This window comes from Desmodus rotundus, chromosome 6 (genome assembly GCF_022682495.2).
Source record: "Desmodus rotundus isolate HL8 chromosome 6, HLdesRot8A.1, whole genome shotgun sequence".
NCBI lineage: Eukaryota > Metazoa > Chordata > Mammalia > Chiroptera > Phyllostomidae > Desmodus > Desmodus rotundus.
Window position 1 is genome coordinate 104,779,806 of NC_071392.1, and position 11,195 is coordinate 104,791,000.

Here is an 11,195-nt window from a genome sequence, read left to right on the forward strand (position 1 = left end):
AGCTCCAAGTGAATAGTTAGTGGATCAACCATTGAATGAATGCATGCATAGGCTCCACCCCACGCTCAGTCCACAGGTCGGTCCTGGGGTCCACCTCCGTTTGTCCCTGTCCATCAACTTCTCACCGCTTGCACTGTGACCCCCCAGTCCCCTCTTCTTGATGACTCCATCACCTCCTCATCCCCTTCCCAGTGTCCCAGTGCCCATTCCCCCGCTGCAGTCTCTTGTCCACACAACAGCCGTAATGATCAGACCAGCTGCTGGCCGGGGCTCGCTTTCCTATGGGACAGCAGGTTCACGGGTACTTACTGCATGGAAACATGTGCGAGCGTGTGGGAACAACACTGAAAACGGGCCACACATGGACCCATGATGACAGGGGACTGGTTCTCAGGGCCCCTAAAAATGGCAGATGGCGGCTCATTTTCATGGTCATGGACGTGCTTACATAAACACCCCCAGCCAAACCCAGGGAGTTCTGGGAATTACTGTCAGATGAGGCCATGGGGGACTGGCTGAGGTGGAGGGGGTAGGGGAGGTTAGTTTGTTTTAGGGGGTAGGAGTTCCTGTTCAGGTACTCAGCAGGTAAGCCCTCGTCCCCAGCTCTTCCCAGGCTTCAAGGAGACAGAAGGCAAAGAACCAACGAAACAACCACATTTTATTCCACAACCAGCACATCCCACCTGCCACACAGTGACAGAATTCTCCAGCACGCCCCGTTACCAAGGCCAGTGCTGCCCAGTAGGGCCTTCTGCAGTGATGGGAATGTTTGTTTGCACTGTCCGACACAGCAGCTGCTTCCCTTCCGGTGACCGAGCACTGGAAATGTGGCTAGGACAGCTGAGGAAGTGAATTCTTAATTTAAATTAATTTAAACTCCAATGCCACATCCGGCTCGCAGCTACTGTGCTGCACAGTGCAGCTCTAGGCCCTGGCCTGGTCCGGGGGCAGTTCGGGTCAAGAGCCCAGTCCCGGGAGAGCAAGTGGCAGAGTTCTTGGGGTCACCAGCACCCCTCCCCAGAGAGAAACGGCAGCCCCAGCTGCGCAGAGGTCGAGTCTCAGAGCAGGGGGACGCCACGCGCACGCCGGATAAGGTTAGCCAGCCTCCTGGCCAGGCCGCCCTTCTTGGGCTCCTCGATGTGGAAGGTGCGCGTGAGCAGGTTGTAGAAGGAGCCATAGCACACGGCCACCACGGTGCACGTGAGGCAGATGACGTTGTAGGGCATGCTGAAGTCCGGCGTGGGCAGGTTCACCAGCAGCGGCTCCGTGTAGAGCCGCACGAAGTAGCTAGAACTATCGGAGACTGGGAACCTGGGGGTCAGGAAGGAGTGGTGAGGCGGAACCCCTGCTCCTCCCATCTCACCCCCCTGGTCCCCCTGGGCCGCACTGGGCCGATCCTGGCAGTAAGGCTTTCCAAACCTTTCCGACAGAAGACATCTCAGATGAAGGCTCAACACGTGGACCTGACAGAGAGCTGCCCTCGCACTGAGGGCGAGGAAAGGGCCCTGCCTGCGCTCAGCTGCCTCTTCCTTAGCCTTCCAGTCTCAGCCTAAAGGCCGTCTTCTCAGAGAAGCCGTCCTGGGTCTCCTGCCAGATTACTCCCAGCACCACCTCAGCCCCACTGCTGCTCTCTAGCACAGAAGCTCCCCTCTGACTGTCAGTGTTTGCCAGGCAGCGGGGCATGCCTGTTTGTTCACCGCCGGGCGGCCAACTCCTCTGAAGTACCTGGCATTTGGTAGGTGCTCAACAAAATCATCGTTGGTGAGTCCATGCAGGCTTTGAATACTGCTCTTCTCGCCTATTTATTCTTCTAGACGCACCTTAGAATCATTTTATAAAGTCTGTACGAACATTACAGACCACCGGGACCTTCACCAGCATTGAGTGAAATCTGCACGTGGCCTGGGGGCGGCCACACGGAGCCCCAGCCCACCCTGCAGGAACCAGATCATCTGCCCTGGTGTACCCTGAACCGGGCAGCTGACGTCACACTTACAGACTGTTGAAGAGGGGACTCTCTTCCCAGTCCACAGGTCTGGCTGCTACCAGGCTGGGCACGAGGGCACTGATGACAGACGGGCTGCAGAGATGCGGGCAGGCACTCCGTGAGCCGTGTTTCTCACCGGCTCCCCACCCAGGGCTGGTGGCAGAGATGGTGGGTCGGGGGCGGGGGGGTCTGTGGGGGCGAAGCCCACCTGACATAGAAGCCATGGTTGGGGTCCGGGGTGTACTCGGTCCACTTGAGCAGCGCCCGCTCAAACTGGATGGAGACCTTGGTGACCGAGTTGGCTGGCAGCTGAATCAGCATCTCCAGGAGGTGGGGCTGCAGCCGGTCCTGGGCAGGCTGGTAGTGGATGTAACCTGGAGACAGGCAAGGCTCAAGCGTCACCACACCTCTTTCCTGGGGTTACACTACCTGCACCTCCTGCTCCCACTGGATCTGGCACCTGGAGGTGGGCTCTGGGTCAGAGAAGCCAGGCAGGCTCAGGAAAAGGAGTAGGATCTCAATAAAGGAACATTATGTGCCCAGGGGAGCCGTCCCGGGCAGACAACTATGTCTTTACATCACGAAAACTGGGCAGCAGGAAGTTCACACGACCGCCCAGGACGTTTTCCTGCCAAAAACAGAGGACCTGAATCTAATCCAGTCTCTGATACTAACAACTAATTCCCCAAAAATATAGGCAATGGGGGAACACGTCAAACACTGGCAAGAGGACAAACCCAGAACGTAGAACATTCTAGACAACAAACGACCCGCTTTGCCCAACAAATTAAAAAAAAAAAAAAAAAAAAAGAATGGGAACCGCCACAGACTTAAAGAGACTTAGGAGGACCACCCCAATGCAAGATGCTAACAGCAGGGGAAGCCAAGGGTGGGGCCAGAGGGCGTGGGTGGGAACTACTGTACTTTCTGCTCCATTTTTCTGTAATCCCAAAATCGCTCTTTCAAAAAAGGCTCTATTAATTAAAGAGAAAGAGAGAAACTGAAGAGCATACCAAGCAAATGCAATGGGAGGGCTTTGTTTACATTGCAATTCAAGCAAAAGAATTACAAAAAGCTATTTTAAGACCGTTGGGGAAGACAGGAATGAGAATAACAGGCCGTGGTTTTTTTAAGTCCTTTTTCTGTTAGAGAAATATACTGAAGTACTGTATTTAAAGGTGAATTGATAGGATGTCTAGGACTTGCTTTAAGATATTCCAGGAAAAAAGTAATCAAACAAAAAAAAGCAGGGGAGGGGGAGAGATGAAACAAAGAAGAGAAGAAACTGCTGACTGCTAAAGCGGCCCGTGGGGACGGGGATGGGGGGGTGGGGGGGGAAGGGGGGATTATACTATTCCATTTGGGTGCATGTTTGAAATTTTCTGGAGCAAAAGGTCAAAACAAACCCTACAAAATACATGGGTAGAATGTTCGCAGCAGATCTTCTGAAGGTGGTGCAAATAGTGGCGCTGAAGATAAGTAAAGCTATTAACCACGGCCTCGAAAATACGGGAGACCACAGAGCGGCTAAAGAAAACGGTCGGCCTGGCCGTGGGGAATGTGCTACGGCCTCTTCCAGGGTCTTTGCTGCAGCGTTAGTCTCTCTCCTCTCCAGAGAAAAACAAGTTCCTTCGTTAGTGCTGTGCCTGGCACCTAACGGACCTCAATCAGGAAAGAGCAACTCTGCTACAGAAAAATGATAGAAATTACATATCGAATTTATAAACGATGTTTCTTCCCTCCCCAAGCAGCAAGGCCATCCCCAGGTCTGTAATCTTCCTTGTCCCTAGTCCCCTGCTGTTCTGGCCAACCCTCCCTGTACCTGAGAGGGCCCTGACTCCTCTAGAAAGGTTGTGTGCCTGGAACCAATGGTAGGAAAGGGAAGGGAACTACTGCCCCCCTAAGGTCTTATGAAGAATCACCGGTACTGTGTGTCTTCATTATTTCTGCTTTTTCAATGATCCCAGAGTGGGCACTGGTGAGGCTACCCTTTCCACTGGTCACACTATTCCGAACTCCCTCTGCCTGTGTAGTTTTCTGGGTTGTGGACTTCAGGAACTACCCTGAGAAGTGGGGGCTTGGGGAATCTGGAGAGAGCGGGTGAGCAGGGGTGGGGGGACTCAGCTCTCACTTGGTTTGTTCTCCTTGCCCTTGGAGGTGATGGTGAGGGTGTGCACGTACAGCCGCAGGAACCAGGGCACGGTGTCCAGCAGCAGCACGGGGAAGGCCCGGTACGGGTGGGTGTTGTGGAGCAGCGTGCTCAGCTCCCCGTTCTGCAGCCCGTAGCCGCTCACGTACCGCTGGGCGTGCAGGAAGGGCACTGGCAGGGCCTCTGTGCAGAACAAAGCCAGCAGTTAATAGCACCCAAAGGTGAGGGTCTCTCCCTCCCCCCACTCCCCAGACCACATTCAGAGTCTCAAAGCCAGGGAGGGGGCGGGGGAGAGCTTTTCCATCAGAACTGGGAAACCCACATTCTGGAATCATCCCCCATTCCCCAGCTAATAGCAACAGTAGAATCACTGCTATTTCCTAAATATTGATACATGCCGAGCTCTGTGCCCCTTGTAACCCGAACCAGGTGCTCTCACGATATTCTGCACTTCCCCTTGGTAACACTGAACACGACTGTAATTAATTAATTGTCTGATGTCTGCCTCAACCAGTAGACATTACGATTCTCAAATGCAGGGTATCTTCTGTCTTCAGAGAAGATTTGTTGATTAAATGAATACATAACAAACTCTGTATTTGAAATTAATGATCTCATCCGGTGAGGTCAGGAACCTGCCCAGTCAGGGAGCTTTAAAGAAACAGAGCTGGAGCCCGAGGGCTGACTCTAGAGATCTGGGCCTGAACACTAGGCTGTTACCTCGTGGCAGGGAGGCAGGACTGGGGGGTCTTCCCCAGGGGACCACATCTCAGCCTGTGCTGGCCCACCCTCACGCACCATTGTCCGGGGGTCTCTTCCACTTGAGCTGCAGGTTGAGGTTGCGGGAGCTGTTGATCACGGCCTTGTCGAGCAAGTCGTAGACAGCATAGGTCTTCCGGGTGCCCAGGATGACGTCCTGGTACGTGGTGAGGGGGGGCGGGCTCACCTCCAAAGTCTCATTGTCCTGGGACATAAGGGCAGGGCTGAGAAGTGAGCAGAGGGGCAGGCTGGCCTTGGGGAGGGGGCGATGTGTGTGGCTGGAGACCGTGGTACCTGGTTGTAGCTGGTGATGTCCACATAGACTCGGCTCTCGGAAGCCAGGGGGCAGGGCTCTGTGAGGGTTCGGGAGAACATCCGGAAGAGGGACCAGTCTGAGGAGCAGACAGCAGGGTTGAGCAGGGGCTGGGGCCAGGCCTGGTCTGCACAGACGGGGTGGGGCTGGAGACTGGCGGGCAGCGATGAGTTGCCGTGGGGGCTCACCTTTCTTCCCTTGCCCCGTGACGAAGGCGTCAAACACAACGGAAAGGGTCTGCCTCAGCTCCCAGGAGATGCTAGTACAGCGAGCATTCTACCACGAGGACCGGAGAGTGGCGATGAGGACCTATCGCTGCAGCCAGAGCCTCAGGGACTCCCACCTTGACTCGGTCCCTCGTATACGATGTGTCTTCCCACCTGTCCTCTTGCTACTGCTCACTACTGACCACTTGACCCTGTGCAAGCAGCCTCACGCGCATCCCTCGGGTGAACTGTCACCAGCAGCCACAGGAACTACTACAACAATTACTCATCTGATAGATGGGGAAACCAGGCTCAGGGAAACAAAAGGATTTGCTCAAGGTCATGCCAGCTGGTAACTGCGCTAGCAGGTGCACTGCACAGCTATTTTGAACCACTATGCTCCATGACAGAGATTTATTGAAGGCTTGCCAGGCAACCACTCGGTTTCCTTGGTGCATGGCCAGTGCCCCGAGAAGTCATCACTGTATCCACCACTTACTATGGGCTCAGCCCTCCCCAGACACTGGGCCACGTGCTTCACCTGCACTTTCTCTCAGAGCCTCTGGATGGCACCCACCCCCCTTCCCGATGACTCACTCTGCAAACAGGGCGGATATGCACTGCCTGGGAGTGGTAGCTAGTGTGGAACAGGCGATCAGCCTTCAGCAGCATCGAGAGGCCTGCCTGGAGGAGGCAGGAAGAAATAAAAGGTCAGCAGTGTCCAGGGCACCTGGGCACGTGGCAGAGGCAGAGGTTATCTGTAAAAACACCTGGCTGCCTGGAAATGAAAGGGCACGTGCCAGCTCCATCCATTCTCTGGGGCTCCCACCCACCTTCAGACCATTGTGGCCTCACCTTGGAACTGCAGGGCAAGAGCTTCTTCCATGGGGTGAGGTTCTCAGTGCAGACAACCTCCCGCGGCAGCACAGCGTAGCGCAGAAAATAGTGATCAGTGCCTGAGGGAGACGGAGGTCTGTCCTGGGTGGGCCCTGGGCCCCACTCCTCAGGACCCACACACTAGTTATGGGGTGGCCCCTCCTTCTCCCCATATACCTCTCTAGCACCACCACCCTAACAGCCCAGCTGGGAGTGGGACCCGCTCGTCCCCTTGGGAGAAGGCAAGGCAGAGACAGCCCAGTCTCAGGAAGCCTTCTTCTGGGACCCACAAGCCCAGGGGAGTTATGATCTGGCCCCACTGAGGAAAGAGGAAGCTGAGGGGAAAGGAGGCAAAGGTTTGGGCAAGAGGTAACAGGAAGAAGGGAAGGGCTGCCGGGGCTTCTCACCATTGGCCAGTCCCAGGGGTTTGAAGGAGGCAGTGGGAGTGACCGTGTTGGTGGAGTCGATGAAGTTGAGCGAGGCACAGAAGATCCCTGAGAGGACATTGCTGAGCTCCTTCCAATATTTATCCACACTGGATGGAGACACAAACCCACTCACTGTCCTGGGCTGCCTCTGCTCCCTCCTCAAAGCCTGCACTGGCTGCCACGGCATCAGACTGGCTAGCTGATGGAGCTGGAACACCACCACGGCCCCTGCTCAGCCCCTTCCTCCTCACGCCCTGCAGCCACACAGGTCTTTGCTCCCGTGGCCCCTCCTTCTGCCTGGGAATGCCCTACTCTCTGCTCACCTTCAAGGAGGTGCCCTTCCCCAGGAAGCCTTCCCCACCCTCCTCAACCACAGCCTCCACCTGCGCTGCTGTAGGTCTGACCACCTGAGCCTCTCCCTATGTCTCTCCTGGGACATGGCTGGGTGGTGGCAGCACCTCGTCCTAAACGTCATTTCTCCTCAACCAGCCTTACAGCAACCGGAGGACAGGCAGCAAGTCTGAGTCACCTTTGTCTCACAACACCACGTAACGTGCCCCACACCTGACGACGGTCCCTGACCCGCTCTGAGGATGCTCAGTCGGGCAAAGAACGCACTTCCCTGGGAACACCCTGGGCAGGAAGCTAAGTCCCGGTTCTAGCTTCAGAGTGGGAGTCTTACATCTAAACAGACTCAGTGAACAAGTGAAAACAGGCAGTCTAAGATAAAGAACAAAACCCCATCAGATTAAATTAGGAGGGTTTTTTTTCCCTAGAGAAATATCGAAGCAGATTTGATCTATATATTAACCATTGACAGCATAAAACTAGAGATCTAAACATCAGCCCACAGGGCAGGCAATTACAAGCTGACGGGCCACCGTGACAGCAGAGCAGACGGGGAAGAAGGCAAGGGGCCAGCGTTAGGGCAGAGCCTCGGCAAGTTTGTGGGGTCACTGCTGGCTCCTTACTTGGTATCACCTTAGTGCTGTCCTGGGGGGTTTTGATAATCCTCTGTTCAGAGCTTTTTAATTGCTCCAAGTCTTAAGCCTCAAAGGAAGATTGCACGCTTGTGGCCTGAACACTCTGGCCAAACCGGAACCGGGTTTCAACTGGTGTGCGCAACAGTGACCACAGAGCGTGTCTTACACTTTTAAATTCCTTGCTGGTATTTAAATTTGCCAACTTTCACACTGAAATCCAGATATCTGATATCTCTTTAAAAATGAGAGTATCTTGTAACAGTGGGCCTTTATTCCCATGGCAACAGTCCATAGGGGATGACTGGCGGCTGTCCTCTCAAGCTCTCTAGCCTGCCACAGTTCCCACCACTCCCTATTATTGTCCTAAATTTTAAAAAAGATTTTATGTATTTATTTTTAGAGAGAGGGGAAGGGAGGTCGAAAGAGAGGGAGAGAAGCAATAATGTGTGGTTGCCTCTCCTGTGCCCCCTACTGGGGACCTGGCCCACAACCCAGCCACGTACCCTGACTGGGAATCAAACTGGTGACCCTCTGGTTCACAGGCTGGCACTCAATCCACTGAGTCACAGCAGCCAGGACTATTGCCCTAAATTTTTTTAAAAAATCATACTTGTGCTATTAATTTCCTATAGTGGATTTAAGAAGAAATTGTGGTACAAGAGCAGTATCTAGCCTCATCCCTCCCAAACGAAAGCAATTCCTTTAATATGGAGATCTGGCATCTTATAGGCCAATTCTAGCACACCCATGTTTTGTTTGGCCTTACAATCCAAGTAAGCTTCGATTATTTGTTATCCGCCTCTGCAGAGATATGCATGTTTTACCCTGGGTCTGGAAGTAGTAGGGGAAGGAAGTATATGCAGCAAAGTAAAGGATGCCACACAGTAGTAACATTATTGCTTACTTCCAAGGCTGCTTTACCCCCATGGAATTACTGCCTACAGCAACTGCTGCCCCCAAGGGCAGTGGCAAGATGACAACACCTTCCCTGCCACATTCCCTTCATGGCCTGCAATAGGCCTCAAGGTGGGCACTCACTCAGTGACGGCGTCTTGGAACCAGACCCAGAGCTCTGCACCAGATGGGGCCTGCAGGAAGGGTGGCCCCCAGTATCGAGTTCTCCAAAAGCCTTGTGTGAGTGACAGGTGCAGCTCCCGGAGAGAATACTTGGAGATCAACTGCCCCAGGGCTTTGGGGAAGAGCCTATAATGAGAAACTAGAGAAGGGGAAGCAGGTGAGGGATGATCCTTGGAGGGAGGCTTCTCAGCCACCCCAAAGAAACAGCAGACCCCAGACTCCGGGATCAGAGAGATTCCAGACCAGACCAGGTTGGGTCCAGACCAGGTCTGAATTCCAGACCAGGCTGTCATTTACTTAGCAGAGATGTGATCTTGAACACCTGCTTTTACCTCTCTACACCTCTAATTGCTTCCTAGCAATCTTTCACAGAACTTAGCACTGTGCGTAGCACCCAGTATAAATGGTGACCGTCAACAACGCCGTCATCATCAGTGTTGTGGACAGAGCGCTCTAATTAAAGGTGTAGAGTGGCAGCCTGGAGCTGCGGAAAGAGCTGGACAAGGAGTCGCTGCCCCTCTCCGAGCCTTAGTTTCACCAATGGCATAATGGGATTCTCCAATAACCCATCCTTCCCCCAGGGACCCACCTTGTCCAGCTCACGCCCACGAGCCAGGACCCCACCCAGGGACTAGGCCCCGCCCCCCAAACTTGCCTCCACCCACTTCCAGCAGGTGTCACAGATATCATTCTCCGGTCAGTCCCGTTCTCTCACCTTCTTCCCGCTGCAGCTCCGAATCCCAGCGCGTGCGGAACTGGAATGTGGCTGCTACATCTCCAGAAGGCAGCGGAGTGATGACGAGCTCCTCCCGCAGGCTGTCGCGTGGGGCCTCTGCATGGCCCCAGTTGCCCCGCCACAGCAACAGCAACAGCAACAGAGCGAGCGGCTGGGCCGCCGCCATGCCTGCGGCTCCTTCCGCCCCCCAACAGTGCCCGCCTCCACGAGAGGCCGGCTTCCAATAGAAAGAGCGAATAAGGAGTGACTTCCGGTGTCATTCCGGAAACCGGGGTGCGGTTACCGGAGCAACGGCCCCGCTAGCCTCTTTAGGGCTAGAGTTTAAGCGGGGGCGGGGAGGGTACGAAGGGCGGAGAATCTCCGACTTTGAGGTATTCCCACCCGCGAGAAAATGCTTAATAATACCGAGTACCGCCACTGCTATTGTCGCTATGTGATAGTTGAGAAAACACTAAAAAAGGTTAATCGCTTTTGCGAGGTAACAGGGTTTTGCTCCTGCCCTCTTTCAGCTTCTAGTGTTTCCATTTGCTCGGTCCTAAAACTAGCCAGCTCCTCTGGTGGCAGAGCTTTCCCGCAAAGCCCTCAAATAACTGTCTCCTTTCTTATGAAAAATTTCTAACATACAGCAAAGTTGAAAGAATGAACACCTGTTTCCCCATCACCTAGACTTCACCGTTAATATCTTCCTACACTTCATCACATTGGGGTCTATAAGTCCCTCAAGTCATGGTACGTTTTAGTTCATTTCAAAGTAAACTGCGGACAGAAGCACACTTTCCCTAAATATTTCAGCATGCATAATAGGAACTAGAGTTCAACATTTGTTTACATTTTTTTGGTGTTAAATTTACATGTAATACAATGAAATTTACAACTCTGAGGTGCGCATTCATAGAGTCTGACAAGTGCACACACCTGTGTACGCAAACTCCTAACACACAGAACATTCTCAAAGCCCCAAGAAGTTGGCTAATGCCGCCTTGCCGATCAATTCCTGCCCCTCCCCACCTTCCAGAGGCAACCACTGTTGATTTTCCTTCATAGAATAAGGTAATCGTTCTAGAGCTTCATATGAATAAAATCATCGTACACTATGTGTTTGTGTAAAGCTTCTTTCATGGCAAGGGTGTCTTTGAAAATCATCCATGTTCTTGTGTGTATAGGCCATTTATTTTTATTGCTGTGTAGTGTTGCATTATATGAATATATCATAGTTTACCCATTATCCTGCTGATGGAAACCTGAGCTCTTTCAAGTTTTTAGGTATAATGAACTAGACTGCTGTACAATTTACTTTGCAGACACCTTGGGTAAATATTTAGTAGTAAAGAGTACATTAGGTGTATGTTTATTTTTTTTTCTTGCCAGTTTATTCTTGGGCAAAAGACCTATTCAAAGTTCCCAGTCCACAGTTACAAGCATCAAGTCATAATATTTTAGGACTAAAAAAGACATTAAAGATGATATTATTCAGCTAAAGAAATTAAAGTTAAGAAAGGGTAAATGAAATGTCACGACCACAGCCCACCTACAGCTGGCTAGTGGTGCGGGCGGAGTAAAGCCAGGTCCCCGCCTCTTTGCAGAGACTCTCCCCCAGTGGGAGACTAGCATGCATTCAGCTGAGATGAACCTTGTCGCAGAAATGTGGGGATTCTTTGCAACCTTATTATTACAATCCAAA

General features: G+C 52.8%; 1 protein-coding gene across 1 annotated transcript; it reads right to left on the reverse strand.

Annotated features, from left to right (window-relative positions):
• Positions 1–637: 637 nt before the first annotated feature.
• On the reverse strand, positions 638–9,706 carry PIGT (phosphatidylinositol glycan anchor biosynthesis class T). Its single transcript, XM_024559668.4, has 12 exons — positions 9,494–9,706; positions 8,740–8,917; positions 6,698–6,825; positions 6,270–6,370; positions 6,012–6,098; positions 5,397–5,484; positions 5,190–5,287; positions 4,935–5,100; positions 4,119–4,319; positions 2,196–2,361; positions 1,997–2,080; positions 638–1,311 (listed from the first exon to the last, which is right to left on the reverse strand). Exons 1-12 carry the CDS (start codon positions 9,678–9,680, stop codon positions 1,059–1,061), a joined length of 1,737 nt encoding a protein of 578 aa, XP_024415436.2. The 5' UTR covers positions 9,681–9,706; the 3' UTR covers positions 638–1,058.
• Positions 9,707–11,195: the final 1,489 nt, after the last annotated feature.